The following is a 20,786-nucleotide window of genomic DNA, read 5'->3' on the forward strand; positions in this document are numbered from 1 at the left end:
ATCCAATTCCCTTCTCAGGCAGGAGTTGATCTGTTTTCTTTGCCAACCTCTCAAAACACTTGACCATGGTGGCTGTCAGTGTTGATAGACGATTACCATTGCGGCAAGCTACAACTTTCTTCTTAAGTACCGAAATAATTGAAGCCCACTTGAAGCCGAAGGGTACCTCAGACTGCCGAAGCGAGAGGTTAAAGGTATCGGTGAACACTCCAGCCAGTTGGTTAGCGCTGGTCGTTAGTACTCGGCCAGCTACCGCTTCTGGGCCGGATGCTTTCCGGGGTTCATCCTCCTGAATTATCCTCTCACGGCGGCCTCGGAGGCTAAAATCATAGGGTCATCGGGGGCAAGGGAGGTCTTGAAGATTCTTTCTTGTTTTGACGGTTAATGCGAGTTTAGAAGGCATTGAGCTAATCTGGAAGTGAAGCCCAGTTGTCGCCTATGCCATTTGGTTGCACTTTGTAAGAGGTAATAGCATTCGAGTCTCTGCCACAGATGTTGAGCCCTTCAATGAATCAAGTTTAGACTAGAATTGCCACTTCACCCGTGAGATAGCCTTCCGGAGGTCGTACCTCTTATAGCTTCATTGGTCACCAAATTTGAATCCCTAGGATCTGGCCCTCAGCATGTTGCAGATCTCATGGTCCATCCACGGCGCTAGTTGGCGAACACTCTGAATGATTTTGTGGGGACACACTCGTTTACGACTGATTTTATAAAGTTGTGACAACTGTGGTGTATTCATTCAGATCCTCTGATGAGCCTTGAACACGTCGCAGTCCACCGACTCGATGCAATCCCGTAACCGCTCCTCTGCCTTCCGAGAACACTTCCTTGTTGTTCTTATCTTATCTCTAGAGCCTTGAACTTTAGCCTCTACCTATATGCAGGTAGGAGAATGTCTTTCTCTAGCAAAGTCTTGCCTGTCTGCCAATTGATCAGATTTCCCGAAATGCGGTCCGCGCACGGAACAGCAAACATTCCTTATCGTACTATAGCAGTGGTTTAGTGTGTTGGGACTATGATGATGGTACTTGGGTAGAGATTCCTTCAAATAAGCCTGACTGAAGCCCCCTACTACGATATGAAATGCATCGGGCTGGGCTGTTTCTTGTTTGGATATGGAGGCATTGAATATCTCGAATCCTGATTACCGTCGGCTTTTGGTATTATGTAAACTGCGGTCAAGATCACTGTGGGGGCGGGGGGGGGGGGCTCTCTTAAATTGAATGGTCGGCAATTAAGCGTTAGATATGCCAGATCAGGGGAACACGACTACAACAAAACCGCAAACACGAGGAAATCTGCAGATGCTGGAATTTTAAGCAACACAGATAAAAATTGCTGGTGAACGCAGCAGGCCAGACAGCATCTATAAGAAGAGGTACAGTCGACGTTTCGGGCCGAGACTCTTCGTCAGGACTAACTGAAAGAAGAAATAGTAAGAGATTTGAAAGTGGGAGGGGGAGGGAGAAATCCGATAGATGCTGCCTGGCCTGCTGCGTTCACCAGCAATTCTTATGTGTATTACGACAAAACCGTCTCACAGAAAGTTTATCAAGGCAAACACACATTCCCCTTTTGCTTCTTCCGAATCAGCAGTTCGGTCCATCCTGTTTATCGAGAAGCCTTCGGGTCTTACCGATGCATCCGGAATGTCCGGAGTGAGCCATGTCTCCGTGAAACACAGAACACAGCAATTCCTCATTTCTTTCCGATATAGCAATCTTGCCCTTAGGTCCTCAATGTTGTTCTCCAGCGACTGTACATTTGCAAACAAGATGCTGCATAGAACGGGTCTCGTTCCTCTGCGTTTTTCTTCAAAAAAGGTAGTAGGGATAGTCCGGGTAATTATAGACCAGTGAGCCTTACGTCTGTGGTGGGAAAGCTTCTTAGAGATAGGATCTATGGGCATTTAGAGAATCATGGTCTGATCAAGGACAGTCAGCATGGCTTTGTGAAGGGCAGATTGTGTCTAACAAGCCTGATAGAGTTCTTTGAGGAGGTGACCAGGCATATAGAAGAGGGTAGTGCAGTGGATGTGATCTATATGGATTTTATTAAGGCATTTGACAAGGTTCCACATGGTAGGCTTCTTCAGAAAGTCAGAAGGCATGGGATCCAGGGAAGTTTGGCCAGGTGGATTCAGAATTGGCTTGCCTGCAGAAGGCAGAGGGTCATGGTGGAGGATTGGAGGATTGTGACTAGTGGTGTCTCTCAAAGATCTGTTCTGGGACCTCTACTTCTCGTGATTTTTATTAACGATCTGGATGTGGGGGTAGAAGGGTGGGTTGGCAAGTTTGCAGATGACACAAAGGTTGGTGGTGTTGTAGATAGTGCAGAGGATTGTCAAAGATTGCAGAGAGACATTGATAGGATGCAGAAGTGGGCTGAGAAGTGGCAGATGGAGTTCAACCCGGAGAAGTGTGAGGTGGTACACTTTGGAAGGACAAACTCCAAGGCAGAGTACAAAGTAAATGGCAGGATACTTGGTAGTGTGGAGGAGCAGAGGGATCTGGGGGTATATGTCCACAGATCCCTAAAAGTTGCCTCACAGGTGGATAGTGTAGTTAAGAAAGCTTATGGGGTGTTAGCTTTCATAAATCGAGGGATAGAGTTTTAGAGTCACGATGTAATGATGCAGCTCTATAAAACTCTGGTTAGGCCGCACATGGAGTACTGTGGCCAGTTCTGGTCGCCTCACTATAGGAAGGATGTGGAAACATTGGAAAGGGTACAGAGGAGATTTACCAGAATGCTGGCTGGTTTAGAGAGTATGGATTATGATCAGAGATTAAGGGAGCTAGAGCTTTACTCTTTGGAGAGAAGGAGAATGAGAGGAGACATGATGGAGGTGTACAAGATAATAAGAGGAATAGATCGAGTGGATAGCCAGCGCCTTTTCTCCAGGGCACCACTGCTCAATTCAAGAGGACATGGCTTTAAGGTAAGGGGTGGGAAGTTCAAGGGGGATATTAGAGGAAGGTTTTTTACTCAGAGAGTGGTTGGTGTGTGGAATGCACTGCCTGAGTCAGTGGTGGAGGCAGGTACACTAGTGAAGTTTAAGAGACTACTAGACAGGTATATGGAGGAATTTAAGGTGGGGACTTATATGGGAGGCAGGGTTTGAGGGTCGGCACAACATTGTGGGCCGAAAGGCCTGTACTGTACTGTACTATTCTATGTTCTATGTTTCAGCCTGGCTTGGAGTCCACCCAGAAGCACAGAGAAAGATGAAGGGTCTGCACAGTGAATAGAGGGAGGCTTTTCCTGTTGGTAGAGGTCCCGTTGGTCTAATGACAATACATATGAACTAAAGGGGAAGAGAACTGATATGAGAAAATACACAGCGTAGGGTTGAAATCAGGAATCCACTACCTGAAAGTCTGGCATGTTTACATTTTGGCCTCCAAGAGGTATAAGGTGGAGGAGAATTTGCAAGTCTATGGGGAATGGGCGTGGGTGGAGGTGGGGGGGCTCGATAATTGTTCTCTTAGAGACGGCGCCGAGTGGCCTTGTGCCATACTAATTTTATGACGAGTAAATAATGATTAGTTATAATTTGTTAAAGTTATTATCATTTCGAAACTCCAAGTATTTAAACTCAACGCATTAGATAGTATTAAACAGAACCAGTCAGAATTGTGGCGATCCACCCATGACTACACGTTCCGGGTGTCGGTGGGGGGTGGGGGTGTAAAGGATCCATTTTAAGATTAGGCCATATAAACCAAAAATAATTACATTTCAGAGGTGACAGTAACCAGCATATTTTATATGTAATTCTATGATTTACACGAACTGCTTTATATTTCGTGTATTTGGAAATTACTTTCATTAAGCTTTTGGTTCGTTGAGAAAACAACGTGTAAATGTAGTTAGGAATGTAAATCTTCAATCTATTAGAAGCTGGAACTACTGAAACATTCGAAAAGACGCTAACACATTTAATGGTAAAATGCGTTTAATGCACAGTTTAGAACTGGAATATTTTTATATGATGGACAATGTATTAAAGTGCGTATTTGAATCAGCAATAGGCGAAACGTAAGCTGGGGAAAATTACATTTCTTACTGCTATTAAGAATTGCGGATATAAATCGGATCTTTCAGATGAGGTACTAAATTGATTCCACTTCTGGCGTCCGGCGTCATCATCGAGCACTTCCAGGTCGTCTACAAAGCTCGGATCTATTTGGCCCGAACAACATGCGGCGTTGTAGTGACGTGATTTGTTTACAAATTTACCACCAGCTATGTGGTTTCTCTGAGAGAAGCTGTCAATTAGTACCGAACTGGAGAGTTTGGTGCCGCAGGCCCACGTTAGCTAGTTACTAGATTGAGGCTGCCCAATCTCACTTAGGGCACTGACACTGACAAATTCATTTCTTCTGTCAGCACTGAATTTCAACCAGTGTTAGCGGCGGTAAGTCATACCCTATCCAAGTACGCCAAGCAGTCCTTTTTCACCCAAAGCGTTGTGTCTCATTGAATAGACTATAACTGAAATATGAATCGGCAGTTAATACATTCAATCTATTTAACTTTTAAATATTAAACGTGCCTTAGAAACGAAAACTCGACAGCATTCTCACCAAATGTAGGCTATTCCGGCATTGTTTGATCTTGTTTAATATAACAACTCTTTAATGACAGACTATATAATTCAAGATAATTTATGGGCCAATTTTTAAAGGTGTCTAGTTACATAAGAGTATATTCTGATGTACCGTTTATTTGTAGATTGGCGCGCTATTCTAGGGAAATGTCGTTATTCAACTATCAAGCCATCTTCCCCCAAAAGGGAAAGGAAGATGGGTAATTTAAGCCCTACTATCAAGTGGCAAATACAATAGGTCTGGTTCACTTTCCTGTTTTCTCCGAATAACGGCGCTGTTTCCGATTCCCCAAAGAGACAAATTGCTCAAGAAAATATGAAACTTATTGAAGGCAGAATTTTATTAATAGTGCTCTAGGATTCACTATTAGACGAGCCGCCATTTCTGCGGCATTTCCATTGTACTGTACTATTTTTCTGCGGCTTTCGTCGGTACCTGATGTACATACCTACACGCGCCGGGATCACAAAAAAAGTTGATTGGTGCACAAGAGGTCTTCTAATATTCTGCGGTGTGCAGAAAACATGCAGTGATTTTCCCCCCATTCATTTTCTATTTCAAGCTTGATTTTTCAATTTTCGATCCAATCTAGTGATTTATACTAATGAATTTCTGAGATGTAAGTTTCTGATGGAACATTTGGAATAGAAAGAATGGGCGTTTGCAAGCATATTGAACACAGTTACATGGAATGTAACAGTTCCACCGCTTTAAGTTTCAATCATCTTCCAACATTTTTAGGATACTAAAATTATTTTAAAGTATCAGCGTTATATTACCTATCATTTGAAATATGTTATTTAATCTGCAATTAATACTTTTCTAATCAAGTCAAATATAAGCGGGAGAAATGAGGGCATAAGCGGGAGCATTCGTTAGGTCAGCCTTCCAGGAATCTAAACAAAATTGCGACTCAAAGACAGAAATATTCATTGTTACTTTATCTGATTCTCCTCTCAAATTTAGCTAAATCTTAAAAGCAAATCTTCTTTTTGAGTTATTATAAGGTGACCAAAACAACTGAAGCTTGAAGACTTCCTCACTGATTTCCATAATCGGCCCCAATTATTGGCCGTGTTTTTTTTAAATTAGAAAGCATCTTAGAGAAGGAGAATAATGTGTTCTTCGCTTAGTAATGTGGCTTAAACCTCAGTACGATCGATGTTTTCTTTACGACCATTAAGTGTCATCAGATTTCTTAACGGTGGATTTCTTAACCCAGGAACACTACCTTACAGTGTTGCCCTCTCTTTGCACTATTTTTAATATATTTGTATTGTAACTTATAGTAAATGCTATGTATTGCAAGATACTGCTACCGCAAAACAACAACTTTCGTGATATGTTATTCATAATAAACCTGATTCAGATTCCTATACCTGAGCACATAACTAAAGGATGAACGGGTCACGTTCAACAAAATACGCACACTTCGCCTCTGTAAATCCTCGTCGTGCTAAAGGGAATGGCCATTCTTAACTCACTTTTCCAAATCAATGATCTCCTTGCCTATACATTTTGTAATGGTTTATATTTGGTTAAAATCGCATAATTCTAATTCATACATGTTATCTAGTATCCAAGCATTGCATGAAGTTTTACATCCTCAAAATATTTAAAATGTAAGATGACGACGAGCAAAAATAATGTAATAACTGTCAAAACATTGAATTTCCTGCAGTCTCTGTACTAGTATTATGTGCAATAAATCATAAAGGAAAACAATGAGGTAAATTGTATTGAAGGACTGCCCAAAAAAGTATTATATTCCAATAAACATCAATACAAGCGAGCGCTGAGCGTTATTGGCCAGCAGTTGTCACGCGGATAATTTATATGTTAAAACACTATGCACCCAATGAGGACCTTCTGCTGCTCGTTCCCGGGCGAAGTTGATATCAAATACTCACAAGCCAATGGTTTCATTCTGAGAAACACACTGGCGTGTTCATAAAAGTAAAACAAAAATACCCCAAATGCTCAGCGGTCAGTCAGTATCTTGGAAGGAGAAGTACACCTATTTTTCTAGGTTTATGTTTTTTCATCAGAACTGGGAAATATCAGAACTGTAACGGCTTGTAAACAAGTACAGATGCAAAGAGAGGCAACATTGAAAAAATGAAGAAAGATACGTGTCCAAGGCAGAATACCTTAAAATAAAAAAGGAACGAGTCAGTGTGAAAGGATAAAAGAAACAAATGATGGTTATGAAGTAGAATTATTACTAATCTTTGTTAAGTAGAGAACAATCGGACAGGATTCACGGGAAATTGTTAAATTCAGTGGACAGTCCGGAAGTGCCTAAGTGAAAGGTGTAGTGTATTCTTCAATATATTTGTTTCGGCTGAAGCATTCCAGCATGAATAGACTGGCCTTGTTTCACATAGAATTTAGGAAGCTGAGGGGAAAATAACCGCGTTATACCAAATTACGAGGGTAGATAAGGAGGAGCCTTTTCCCTTTATCCTTAAAACCAGAGGATTTAATGTCAGGGCAGCAGATTGAAATGGAACTGCATGAAAATTCTCTTTCACCCCGCGAGCATTAAAATCTAAAGCAGACCGTCAGGAGGGCGAGCCTGCGGGGAAAAGGGTGGGGGAGCTATTCGGAACAGAGAGTCTCTCAATATTTAAGGAGTATTTCGACAAGCGTTTGAGCTGACATAGCATAGAAGGCAAAGGGTCAATGTGGGAAATCCAATTAGGATGGATGGATACTTAATGGTCGGCAAGGACGCGAGGGGCTATGCCAGTCTTTGGCATTTATCCTGAATCTTGCGGGCACAGTGTTTGCAGTTGACGATATAGAGTTCAGAGTGCTGGCACAGGTACTCTGTAAGGTGTTTATTCTCCATTGTGTAGAAAAGAGCATTACACATAAGAGCTGAACTGCGCCATTTGGCCCATCAACCATGTTAAGGGCCACGTGCACAGATCGAATCTGGAACAAGTAGCGATAAATCTTTGCTCATGTTTGCTCCTTGACAGTTGAGAAGTCAGGATACACGATATCTGATGTTCCATCTCAACAGATGATGCCACACAAGGACCCGAATGACCGGAGAATGGACTGGCAAGATTGCGATGAGAAAGATTCCCTCGGAAATGCCGAAGAGGAGGAGGATAAGGAGACGCGTTTGTTAGTAATCGCCTGCACCAGGTGGCAAAAACGACAAAAGATGGGCCCTTGAATGTGCGGACCATGTTTATATTCGGGCACACTGATTAACTCAAATCAAAACGGAGAATGACTGCCATAGACTGAGGCTATCCAATATTTCACTGCGACAAATCTTTCTTTGCCAGAGGGCTCCTTTATTGCATTATTTTTGTTAGCAGTAAATTTCGCAGAAACATTGGAATCCCTCCAGCGCTGACTGAAATATGCACTCCATGTGATATTAGTTAATTGTAACAAACTTTAGTATTATCTGATTAACCTTTCAATATACAGCAATTTAGATAAATATTTTATGATGGACTACAAACCTCAAAATTAATCGAAATTAGCGAACAGTCCTGTGATACGCCCTTCCACCAACGCAATGAATTGGCGGCATATTAATTGTGCGTCAGCCCGAAAATAAGGTTAAATATTCATTTATGCAGTGCCACAGTGAACTTTGACCCATGAGTCTATTTAAAGACAAGATGAACACGTCGCCTTAATTTACTGATTTACCTTAAGCATTAAAAGCAAACAAAAACCTCATTAAATAAAGATAATCATATGTTTCGTACAGGTTATTTTTGACTTTAAAAAGACTGAGAAATAATGATCACAATAGGAAGCCTTGAAGAGTAAAGATCGATCTGGTTAATTTTTTTTCATGAACTTTCAGTGAACCTGGTTCTGGGGGTGGGGTCGGTGGGATGCCTGCTATGGTTCACCCTTTCACAACCCCTTTCAGGCAGAGTAAATATTGAATAGTTCTTCCGCTGTGAGCAGAAGTAAAACGGGATATCAAACAAGTGCAAACGAGTATTGTGGCCCTTTACAATACAGTCACAGTAACGAACAATTTTCGCATTGTGCTAATAAAATGCCGAGCATCCCCCACGTCTTCAGGAGCTTTGGGGAGTAATCACGACTGGGATCAGAGGTACGATAAGATAAAAGCGAACAATAGGCGCCTAACAGCAAGGGACAAGACAAAAGACCTGCTAGTTTATAACATGCAATCGCACCAGGATATGCCATCTCCCGAGGCGTAACGGAGCATCACTTACTTATACTCCCAAAAACCACCAAATTGTAAAACCACTATCCCGGTCTGTGTGTAACATACGTTTTTCCGAAAAGCAAAATAAATATTATATGCAATTATCTTTTAGACGAACCATTTCCCTGGGCATAGAAAATACAACGACCGTCCCCTACGAGTCATCATCAAAGGAATGTGGATTTCATATCAAAGATTTCCGAGTTGATTCCCAAGGAGGTCATCGTAAAATTTACGACTTCAGCCAGTCTTTGAAATGCCGCTTCTTGGGGCCTGATGTGTATTATTTCAGTGGAACTGTAATTAACACTGAGTTGGTAGGACCAAATGGTCGAAACATTTGGATGTAAAATATTGGCATATTGGTTGAGTCCTCTTTTGCTGGTTTTATTAGAAACCTGTGTAGTTCTAGAATATGCAACTTGTTTGAATTACACAGAAACACAGAACAGCAAACAAAACCTAACGGAATACTGCGATGTAAGCAATTGATGTTGAAAAATGACCAATTGTCTTCATCAGTTAGAAAAAAAGCCCACATGTTTAAATACGCTTTGAAATTGAGTCTAAAGAAAAGATGTTGGACGCATTGTGCATATTGTTAGTAACAGAGTATCGCGATGTAAGCAATTAGTGTTTAAAATTGACTAATTTTCCTCGTCGTTGCGGGGAAAAAACACATTTTTAAATACACGTTGAAATTGAACCTAAAAAAAGGATGTTGGACTTATCCAAGGACGTACTGATAATCACAAGCTTAACCTTAAATGACATTGACATGTGTGGATGTGTAAATGCTTTGTCAAGGTTCATATATTTCAAAAGCACTTCACTGCCGGCTGTATGAGGTTGAAAGAAAAGTGTTGTATAAAAACAAGTTCTTTTACTTATCTCAACTTATTTTCCTTTGATGCTCTAGCTACACGCTCAATTTCAAGTTACGTCAAGCATGTCGATGATCATTGCCCGAAATTATTGTCATCATCCCCATCATCACCTGTATAACCAACCAGTGACGATTTAAACGCAGATTCAATTGTCTAATTAAATGGTTGTGCTTTAAATATAGATACAGCTGTATATTAAACATTGATGCAGCATTATCCACAGCAAGCTGCCAACGTAAGTGGTAATTCAAATACAGCTGTCTGCGAATAATCATGAAAAAGATACAATTAAAATTGATAGCGTAATTTTAACAAATTATACAACTGCCGTTTGATATTCAGCAGCAAAACCGTTCCATTTTATAACACGCCTTTTTACAATTGTGAAATGATTTCTTTTTTGTCCAAGTAATTTATGTCTCCGCTGCCAATGAACTTGTTTTTCTGACGAGTACCAAGGATGAGGAACCTGTCTATAACTGAGGGATTTCGGCAAGGCCCATTGACCTCACCATCAAAACGTTCAAGCACATGCTACAAAAATGAACACCTTTTCTTCAATTGCTCAGGAAGTGAAATGAATGTTTCACTTTTCTAAGTGTATTGATCAATGCAGAGAAATGTGCTGAGCTAAGATGTTCCATCCAAGTGGATTCATTATAACTTGTTAATAATGCAAAAGCTTGCTTCTTTTTCCTGCCTTTGGAGAGAAAACAAGGGTCCAATGTCCTTTAAATAAATATTGCCTAAATAAATATTAAAATATCAATAACAATGAAAGTTAAAGTAATACCTTGATTTCACTTTATGGAAGCCATCCACACTTCAATTATATGTTGCAGACTGCAGTCCTCTTTGTTAATTTAGTTGGCAAGGCCTTAAGCTCACTGGAGCTGTACATTGTGTTTCAAATTTGCATTGAACTGCCAAGGAAGATTTTCTTCCTTGAGTTAAATTTCAAATGTCTTTTCGAATACATTTGGCCTAATTAAGTACTGCAATTGGAGAGAAAAAGAATAAAATAATTGGAACAGTAAGTAAATAATCTAATATATTTTATTCCAAATTTGTGTTTACGTTCTCAACCTTGGACATTAGTTGTACAATAACAATACGAAAGCTGAGAAATTATTTCCTGACACAGATTAAAAATTATAGGGTTTTAAGTCAATTCATATAATAAAGCAGAATACAACGTGATCACATTTTCTTTAACTTACAGTAGTATATAATGGAGGTAGAGTATCCAAGTATCATATTTACTATTATTAGTAAAAGAATTGTAGATAGGCACAAAGTTACATAGCAGCAACTGCAACCTTTCAACCTGAGGCATAAATTGTGCAAATTCCACCAATTGAGGACCTGTGTCAAACATGCTACGGTACATTCTCATTGTCATCACACATAAATCAATAAAAATACCATACATGTAAACAATTTACTCCACACAAAGTAACAATCTCACAAGGCAGTATATAGAGAAATAAACCTGTAACACTGAGGCAGCCTATTCATGGTCAGAGCTTACAACATCTGACTGACAGCTTGTGCAAACGTGTTCAGAAGGTTTACCATCACCAGTTGAGTCATGCATGTGGTTTCACGTTTGCTTTTAACTTTGAATGGTACATTTGTGAATACACATTGCAGGTCAAAGTGAAGATATTGACTAAACTTCATAATACCCAGTTCAATAGCTACGTCATTTAAATATATCTCAAACCAACATATAAAAAGGCTTCACTTTCTGGCTATATAATAAATGTGAAAATTATTGTCGTGTTCTAAGTGATTCGAATATATTGTGGCAGGTATTTTTGTGTAAATTATGTGGTTTGAGAACTGTTCTGATTTTTTTTCTCTCTCCAGAGCAAGTTATTTCAATTCAGCAAGTTTCAGAGAATCTGACGTGCCCTTTGTTGGTGACGAGGGGAACGGCGAGGTAGAGTCCAATTTCTCAGAAGTTTCTATGAACGGTAAGTCGTCACTGCTGCCTAAACAGGTTAGACTGGCCAGGAGGCCTTCTCTCTCTCTCTTCTTTTGCTTCATTCTTCTGTTCTGGAACCAAATCTTCACCTGGGTTTCACTGAGTTGTAAGGCGTTAGCTATTTCCACGCGCCTGGTTCGAGTTAAGTATTTATTGAAATGAAATTCCTTCTCCAGTTCCGTCAGTTGTTTGGTGGTGAAATTTGTACGAGCTGTGTTTGGAGAGCTGACGACCCCGTACTCGGTTGCTTTGGCTACAAAGGACATACAGTATGGTTATGTATAGCATTTCGTGGAAAGCACAGACAAGTTAGTTAGCAAGTACATTTCAGCATTGGCATTTTCCCCGTGTAATTTGTATTTAGAACGATTTGGTTCACTTTTCTCATGCTCAGATAAAATTACTCCAGCGATATGAATATGGAAAGCAAAAAGAATCTACCTCACCCTTGCTGATTACTGTCTCGTTTTAAGGGTTAACATAATTATTGTTTCGGACATACCTAACAGAAGACACCCGCGCGACCGCAGATTCATAGGCGAAGAGGTCACCCACAGGGCTTTACACTGACCTGTTTTGGGGGGATTTCTCTTCACTTTCATCCATTCGAAGGTATTTGCAGTGAGGATCTTTTCCATTGTGGGAGACTCTGGACTCTGGTAGATGCTCTGAGAAGGGGATAGACTCTGATATTGCCCGGAGTAAAAGTTTGCGAACTCATTGCCATAGCTTTGGTATTGCTCCTGCTCCTGCTCACCAAAGACACTGTACTCGTGCTGGCGCGTACTGATCGGATAAGATGTGCCTCCCGAGTAAACAGAGGTGGTGTATGGGATAAGTCCCCCAGTGTCATCCAGCTGCTGGTTAGCTGCATAAGCAAAGTCACAGCCGTGATGACTCGGAGGTAAAAGGTTAATGTCTGCAGTTGGAGAGGAGTTGCAGGAAAGTTCGAAGCTAGCCGGTACGGCCTGATGAAGGTGATTAAAGTGATGACGGCTGGGAGATGGATCACCTTCCGGTCCAAGTGCTATGTACCGACCTTCTCCGGTGTACTGCTTCAACGAGACAGAAGGAGAATTACTGCGACAGAACTTTGGAGAAAACGTCAGAATATCTGCACTGGGAATATATTCTAAATAAGAGTTCATTCTTCCAATGCTGGGCTAGAGGAGAATGGAATGTTGGGCGCTACTGTCTATCCCCGATCACCATGGCAGATCCTTCACTTTGCAAAGCAGAGGAAGTAAATATTCCTAATATTGAGCAGGGAAATCACGTGATCGTAGTCCACCAATCAACGCAAGCGCAAGCAGAGCTATTCCATGGCGGTCGGAGGTCGTCGCTTATTATCGAAAGGAGTGGACTCCTCAATCCACTCATCTTCTATGAGGATCACATCATGAAGACGGCACGCAGGGACGTCCGCCGGCCAAGTCCATGCGGCGGTCGATTCTCCGAAAGCCCTTTGAGAGGTAGGACCTTGTTGTTACCCGGGGTCGCTTGTGCCCTGCAGAGTAATGAGAGTGTGGTGGTGGCGCGTACCCCGTCGGTGTCAGCCAGCGGTACACTCCTGGCAGAGTCACGAAATGAGTTACTATAGTTACATTGCAAACAAATCAGCAATGACAGAATCTGCCTGAAGGCCGTTTAAGTAGCTTCAGGAATACAGGCAAGGTTTCGTTCTCCAACTCGGTGTGCAGTCTACAGCTCATCTCAAGGAAATGCTATTTTTATTATAATTTAGAGCCTACTCTCTGGTAGGTACTATTTCTTCACAGCATTGCCTAGGCAACGTCATAGTCAGCTCTGTTGAGATTATTTAAAAGACCGTATTGTTTAAAATAAACTATCAAATTACATTTGATAATCCTGCGAATCGCGAATTTCCTAATATTAACATTGGGGCCTGCTCTACATTATTTAAACAATAAAATAAACGTATAAACTAACTTGGTCAGCGGTATAACAGAATAGAACAGTCCTTGCCTTTACAATCGGAAATGTGTCAATCATTATTAATGACATTAAGTTGTATGGAAAGTGCAATAAATCCTTTAATTAAAGTATAATTATGTAAAATAAGTACTGAAATAGAAGTCAGAACGTTCCTTTGCTGTCACAGGTTTGTGTATTTGACTGACCAGATCTAGCAGTAACTATTCCTGAGTTCTTCTACCCACCCTGCTATATATAAGGTATGAGGCATGCCGTAAGAAATATAATTTAAGCATATCATTTCATTTACGATGAAAAGATATTAAACTAAAAAAAAACCTAACTATAATGGAGTGATTAAATTTGTTAGGTGAAATCGATGCCGCAAATTAATGTTTTAATTAAATTAATAATTAATATTTTAATTCAAATTAATATTTCAATTCGCCCTGCCCTGGCGTATTTCCGTGGTAGAAGCTGAGTGGACGCTGTTCGCCTGTCAAAACATCCTCTAGCAAGGCGTGTACAGTGCAGATAGCATCGCCAGCGGCAGTATGCATTATAAAATCATTTAACTAGCTTGTTGACACTTGCTTTAGCCAGTTTAGCACAGAACTACAGCCATTTGAAGCAAATTTCTTCAATAGTATAAAAAAGCTGTACGTATATGACCAGTGTGAGGTATGATGAATTTAAAATCAATGTCCACGGCATCGTATGTCTGCTTGTCTCTATATTTGTGTTTTTATGTCTGTCAATCCGCCCAATCCTCAAGTGAATTCTAATGCTTCTCTCTTATTTTTTAAAGTCGACAACTTGAGCTTTTCCACCCTTTTATTTTGTATTCGTGTCTTACGCGATGGGATCTTGATGAAGGCTTATGTTGCTATTCTGCGGTTTGAGTAAAAGGCTCGGCGTGGAAAAGCTCTTCCCGTCCATGTTGTGGCCAGATTTAAAAAAACTGTTATGCATAATTCAGAAGGAAGTGAGTTTGAGGTCTTTGAATGCATACAGTTACCACGGGATTTGCAAATGACTAAATTCCTGCATACACAATTCAGCAAATGCGCATTCCCATTCACTTCACATTTGTCTGCTAATATACTTTTGCTTTTTTTGTGTGTGAAGGATATACACAGCATTCGAAACTTTTTTTAAAAAAATAACAACATACTAAAGATTTGCATTTATACAGCGCCTTTCACGTCCCATTCAGCAGGTCCCAAGTCGCCAAAGAAATACTCTTCAAGCATGATCATAGTTAAAATATAGTAATTAAATTAACATGCTGTTTCTTATTTTAATGACACATTAAAAAGCACAATATCAATTTTGTTGTTTCTCAGATTGGCTGCAAACACAATCCTTTCGATATATTTAGACTGTTCTTTCAATTGCGATTGTGGACATTTCCTGAGCCATTGTGAAGAATAGGAATCCACAGCAAATGCCTGTAGCACGCGTCTGCCTGTATGTTTAACATTCAAAGATACATCCACTGTTACTTTGAAGCAGTTAATGTAGCATTGAAAGTGATACATTTCCCAGTCATTTACTTTACCGATGACAATTATATTTTATTAAGTGTGCGCCCAAATACGAAAAGTAAGCTCCGATTTCCAAAAATTCTTTGAAAATGTATGTGTTCCATATCCAAATAATATTGGAAGTTTTGTGACGTTGCTTTCTTTGGACCACTGCGCGCAAGTCTGCATAACAGTTTTGATTGATTATTCGAACAAGCAGTCAGCCCCATGAATATTTGTTTAACTTAAAGGCAATTCCATTATTTTATCATGAATGGGCCATAATAGCCCCCACGTATTTGGTTACTTCTACAAACTGGGAACTTTTGTTTGAAAACCTGTCAACCTCGCTTCTAGAATCTCTCTCGCTAGTAGTTGCAATAAATCTGAAAGCAAATCATTTTTTTGGGGCAGTATTAGGTGAAAGTGACTGGAGATGGTATTGAGTGACAAATCAGAAGCTGAGTGCACGCTTATTTCATTACAGATTATGTTCACACTAATATATTGTGTTGGACGAATCCCAACTCAAAGTGTTTATGTGGATTTAAAGCATGGCGCCCTTTTTCGTATTCACGGCACTTAAGCATATTGATTCACTCGATGCTAGACAGCTTAGCTGCTGACGCAGAGGATGTGGCTTTTCAATACTTGGCCAACGATTTGGAGATAAAAGTTCTCCAAGTACGCATTACTCATTTGGTTAGGGGCATGTATGACAAAATAACTATGTCAGCATTTTTTCCCACGCTTTCCAATAAAAACATGGAAGTGTATGAGGTTAGCTTCCATCTTAACGCTGTAACCATATGGGGCGGAGATAGGATGGGGGTGGGCATGCGATGTAGTGGGGGGGTGGAGTTGGTACGCAAGCGTCCGACATCTGGAGCTGAAAGGGTAATTTTAAAAAAATAAGCGTTTGGATCGCGGTTGCTTCGCGTTCTTCAGTTTGTCAGGAAACCCAACATTGTCCGTGAAATAGTTTTGCTTTTATTTTTGTGCCGTTTGAAGCTGGCTGTCCTGTCCTAAGTCGGATTCTTCATTGAACACCAAAAATAAAACTTTTCTCTTTCAGTCACTGTACCACTCCGACAGAAATAGCAATTATATTAGTTTCTCATTAACTGTATTATGAATCGACAAGGGGAAACGGAAGGTTGTAAATAAAGTATAGTATGTTTTATACTTTAGGGATTCCTTGAACCCAGAAGTAATAGTGCCACTTTTTAAAAGGTTAATGCAAATGACCCAATACCACAAAAGCAGTCATACATGAAAATAATTTAAGCACACATAGCTTTCGCATCCATGCCAGAATTTTTGATGTCCTTGAAACGTTTTACCCTCTTTAACGAGCAGTAACGAGGGATCCAGATTTGTCGAAGGCTGGCCGTACAGAAGGTTTCGTCTGTGGTGTGATTAGACTGCTGTGTTATTCGTTTTCGCATTTGTCCGCTTTGGCAGCGGTTGCTGGAGGGATCCCAGCTGGCCTTGGCTTGCTTTAAAGTAGGAGGAACTGCTGTCGAGGGAAAAGTGCAGATTTCATGATTGATGAACTCTTAACAATGCCCCACTGACAGCCATGCATCCAGAGTTAGCTGCAAGTCTTTCAGCCCAACTCCTTATTTGCTAATACGTTGTTTCAAATTCCAAAATTAGCCTTCCTTTTCATTTACAATTGCGCTTTTACAGCCTTCATGTTTGTAAAATAAACGGAAATAGTGGTTGTAAATATACCAGCCTGTTGTCAATATAAACATGAAATATGACGACCGATTTTGCTGTCACATGACCGTTTGCTCTGAGGTTCCTGGAGAGCTGCTGTTTGTTACCAAGAACAGTAAACAATGTCATGCCTTTTTGTTCAGAGGGAATTTAATATTTTTTGGGGGGGGGGAACATTTATTGTTTGCGACTAACTTATATAGTAAAACCTTCATAAATTAGGCCGATCGAAGAGTCACTTTTTACTGTGAACGAGCTGGGCAGGATGACCTTAACAATGTGGAACGAAAGCACAGCATTTTGAGTTGGAGAATAATTAAGTGAATTTATTGCTAATTTCATCAGCATTAATGCAGATGGAAACACATTACAGTTAAATGAAAAGTGTTTACCATCTTTGCTATAATCAAAAGTGAAATTAGAGATTATTTGCAGAGGATTAATAACTCATTCTAATGTATAGTTTCTAACGGTGCCAAATAAGCAAGTAATTAAATTAACGTAGATTTTCGGTTTTCACATTAATAACAAACTTATTTTTTTAAAATCTTTGTTACTATATAGTGACTGTTGATGCTGAAATGTGAAACGATGTACGACCATTCTCCAGCCCTTACAACGATAAAAAAGCACGACGCTGCCTTGTGTAACGGAAACAGACCCCTATTTTTGGACTGTCACAGAACAGCGTTTTCTCCGGTAAAGTAAGGCATTAAAGGGTTTTTGAAAAATAAATATTTATTGGCCATTACAAATATCCATTGTGGGCGCTTCAAAGCGCAATACTGGCAGTCAGCATTGGTAACTAACAAAAATGTGCGTGGGCGTGTTAAGCACTTAAAAGCTGCATGTCTTTTCAAAATACAGTTATTCTTTGTTATGCTGGCCGCATAAGGTAACCGTTTTATAAAGCACGTGTTATTTCCATCTTCGAAATAATTGGTAAATTTCTGCCTTAGACTGTGAAGCATTTTATTTCTTTTTGCACGAGTTTCAGCCAATGGCATGCTCAGTAAATTTCATGAAGTGATAAATTCAATTGATATATGGCTTGGAGACGTGTTTTTCACAATACAAGAATTTTTGGATCAAGGTTTTGGCAATTACTCTACAGGGCCGATCTTATCAGCGGTTACACGGAAATGTTTTGGATGTAATAATTGGGATTTTACCAAAATATTTTTTTCGGTGAATAAGTGCACGATATTTGGAAATATACACAAAACTCGCAACGAGCTAATCCGGCCAAAATTATAGAACATAAAGAAGTGATGGCCAGTTGAAATACAATTTTGCTTTGTTTTCACATTTATTCAGCGTTGGAGCTTTATTCATGATTTGTTTATATTTCCAAATGCCATACATTTCTTTGGAGGTACCGTACTCGGAGACTGGAAATCGAGTTATTTGTGGAGTCTTTGTTCTACCATCTCTTTATATATTTGACTATTCAAGTGCTAAATATTGTTCGTCTAACAAAATGGCGCCTTTCCTCGCTTATCATTCACTTGGGATTGCCAAGAGTTTTCTTTAGGAACAATGCTGTAATAACAGAGTATCTTGACAATTATAAATTGCATCTTACGGATGATCAGGACCTTTCCAGCATTTTTTCGACTTTAAACGTCAGAAGAAGCCTTAATTTTTAATTATGAATAGCGATGAACAATGCGGCCAAAAATAAGTCAGTCTTATAGTTATTTCTAACACCAGATTTCTTTAAACAATAACGTTAAAATTAGTAAGTCTGGGGAAAAGAAGATACACAATTTATAATTAATGTTTTCCATCACAACCAGTTATTCTAAGGAATGAAATGTCTAACATAAGCAATGAGTTTTGTTTCAGCCAGAATACACATATTATTATTGTTGTTTACTTGTTGTTGATTTTTGAAATATTTCTTATTTTCCAGGAATATCGCTGATTTGGATTTTGGACTGACGCAGATCGAGTGATCAGCAGTGTCAGGACAGACATTCAAATACAATCTTTTATTTTTGCTGGCATACTTTTTACACAAAGTAATATATAATTTGTTAATTAAGAACATGTAATTCGTTTTGGAAAATCTGCAGTATTTGAAATATTTATATTATTCAAAATAAAATATTGAAAATAGTTTGATTTCTTGTACTTCATTACATTTGTTTTGTTTTGAACTCATTTTTTTCATTCATGGCATGTATGAGCTGAAAGTCCATAGTTGATTATGTATTAAACTAGGGGGCTTGTAATAAATGACACGACATTCCAATTAGTTCGTAGTTATTGGAAACAGCAGCTATTAAAGTATCTCAGCAGTGTGTATTTGTGTGTGTGTGTGTGTGTGTGTGTGTGTGTGTGTGTGTGTGTGTGTGTGTGTCTGTCTGTCTGTCTGTCTGTCTGTGTGTCTGTCTGTCTGCCTGTGCATAAGCAGGAATTCGAACTAAAACTGGAGCTGCTGCAAATCAGTGGAACTAAAACTATCACTTAAAAAGTCAAACACGTTAGAGGGAATAACTAGCGTGTCTTCGTTTTCCAACAAAGACATTTGAGGTAATTCTTCTATAAGATCTAGACGGGGTTCGATTGTAATTTTGTCTAAGTCCTCCAGAGATGGAATACTGAAACTCTCCGGACTGCTGGGGCTTGTTCCAGTCGAGCAGTTCTTCAACATAGGTAGCAGGCAGTCTGTTTCATCTGAACTCTGAGGAAAAGTAAGGCTCTGGGCTCCATCAGTGGAGATCAGGGAAGTGCCAACAACACTGAGCAGGTCACTGCCGATATCACTCAATGCATCTTTATGTGTAAAACCACAAATATCTTGCTTTGAATTGTTTTCACTGTCTATTGAATTCAAAGATTTGTTTACAGGTGTCTCAAAACTTATCGTGGAAAATCCACTCTGATTAACATTGTTGGCAAAATGGCGCTTTGAATCGCCGTTTTGACTTTGTTTGAATCGAGTTTGTCTCTTGTGTTTCATGCGTCTGTTCTGAAACCAGACTTTGACTTGCCTTTCTGTTAAATCGAGGAGAGCTGCGATTTCTACCCTCCGTGGTCTACAAAGATATCTGCTGTAATGAAATTCCTTCTCAAGCTCCAACAGCTGATTGTTAGTGTAAGTGGTTCGTAGTCTCCTGGAGCTGTCAAAAGGACTCCCGTTATCCGGCTCATTAAGCTCTTCATTTTCTGTAACAAAGAAAGAAAAGTTTCGATAAATCATCACAATTTCAACCGAATAATCCAGCAACATAAAATGGCCGTCTCCGTGACATAGAAGATTTCCACTTAAATTATGGCCTAGATAAGGCAAGAGACAGAGGATACTGTTTATCTGCTATATAGTCCAGTAGTCACTCGCTCACAAGCTCAGGAGAGTTTTACCTTTTGAATATTGTTAGGGGAAGGGATGAGCATCTTCTAGGTATGACAACTTTCAGTCAATTAAACCTCTGTTTCTGCTTCAGAATTGACCATTTTTAAAAGAAAACTACGACCTCTGAGTAGCAATCTTTTCAAAAATAAGAGTAAATATTATTGACCCGACCTTCATTGGAAGAACAAGATGAGAATGATCCTGGCGCAGGGACTGTTTTTTTCTTGAGGTGTTTCTTTTCTCTCATCCACGGGTATTCCAGAGGTTTGTCCCCTAACGTGTCCCGACCAATGCCTTTTGAAGTGTGGGTTTTCCCATTTTGGTGTGTGTTACCGGAGTCCAAGCTGCAGAAGCTCTGCTCAAAAGGAGGAGGAATCAGTGTCGAATGTGAAAGCGTCGAGTTCTTGATTGATGAACTTTGAAATGTCTCGCTTACAGGAGGAAAGGATGTCAGACACTCGGCAAGCGATGGCTCACTATTGATAAAACCAACCTCACGCTCAAATTCGTTGCTCATTTCTGCT

The 20,786-nt window shown here is 39.8% G+C and overlaps 2 protein-coding genes and 1 long non-coding RNA gene across 10 annotated transcripts in view; 1 reads left to right on the top strand and 2 right to left on the bottom strand.

The window, feature by feature from the left end:
- Positions 1 to 20,786, bottom strand: part of hoxd4a (homeobox D4a) — a 169,375-nt gene that overhangs the window by 109,589 nt on the left and 39,000 nt on the right. For 5 of the 8 annotated variants that reach the window (XM_072261809.1, XM_072261806.1, XM_072261807.1 and 2 more), the window contains one exon: positions 19,218 to 20,075. The exons of 2 other annotated variants lie outside the window; for them this stretch is intronic. In XM_072261809.1, coding sequence (XP_072117910.1) covers positions 19,330 to 20,075 — 746 coding nt within the window. In that variant the 3' untranslated portion in view covers positions 19,218 to 19,329. Of the gene's footprint in view, positions 1 to 19,217; positions 20,076 to 20,433; positions 20,780 to 20,786 lie in introns of those variants that run through there. One more of the 8 variants, XM_072261801.1, reaches the window with a different exon arrangement.
- On the bottom strand, positions 10,807 to 13,271 carry LOC140199547 (homeobox protein Hox-D1-like). Its single transcript, XM_072261811.1, has 2 exons — positions 12,287 to 13,271; positions 10,807 to 11,968 (listed from the first exon to the last, which is right to left on the bottom strand). The coding sequence occupies exons 1-2, from the start codon at positions 12,861 to 12,863 to the stop codon at positions 11,604 to 11,606; spliced, it is 942 nt and encodes a 313-aa protein (XP_072117912.1). The 5' UTR covers positions 12,864 to 13,271; the 3' UTR covers positions 10,807 to 11,603.
- On the top strand, positions 12,993 to 19,013 carry LOC140199552 (uncharacterized). The gene is made up of 3 exons (XR_011886441.1): positions 12,993 to 13,187; positions 17,466 to 17,600; positions 18,817 to 19,013. It is a non-coding gene; the product is annotated as an uncharacterized lncRNA (long non-coding RNA).

Source organism: Mobula birostris, chromosome 6 (assembly GCF_030028105.1).
Source record: "Mobula birostris isolate sMobBir1 chromosome 6, sMobBir1.hap1, whole genome shotgun sequence".
NCBI classification, from domain to species: Eukaryota; Metazoa; Chordata; class Chondrichthyes; order Myliobatiformes; family Myliobatidae; genus Mobula; species Mobula birostris.

What these genes read in the sequence shown, in the direction of transcription:
- LOC140199547 (XM_072261811.1), bottom strand. Translation starts at nt 12,863, where the DNA reads ATGAACTCTTATTTAGAATATATTCCCAGTGCAGATATTCTGACGTTT. An exon ending in GAGAAATCCCCCCAAAACAG is followed by an intron (nt 11,969 to 12,286) that starts GTCAGTGTAAAG and finishes TGTCCTTTGTAG; the next exon opens with CCAAAGCAACCGAGTACGGG.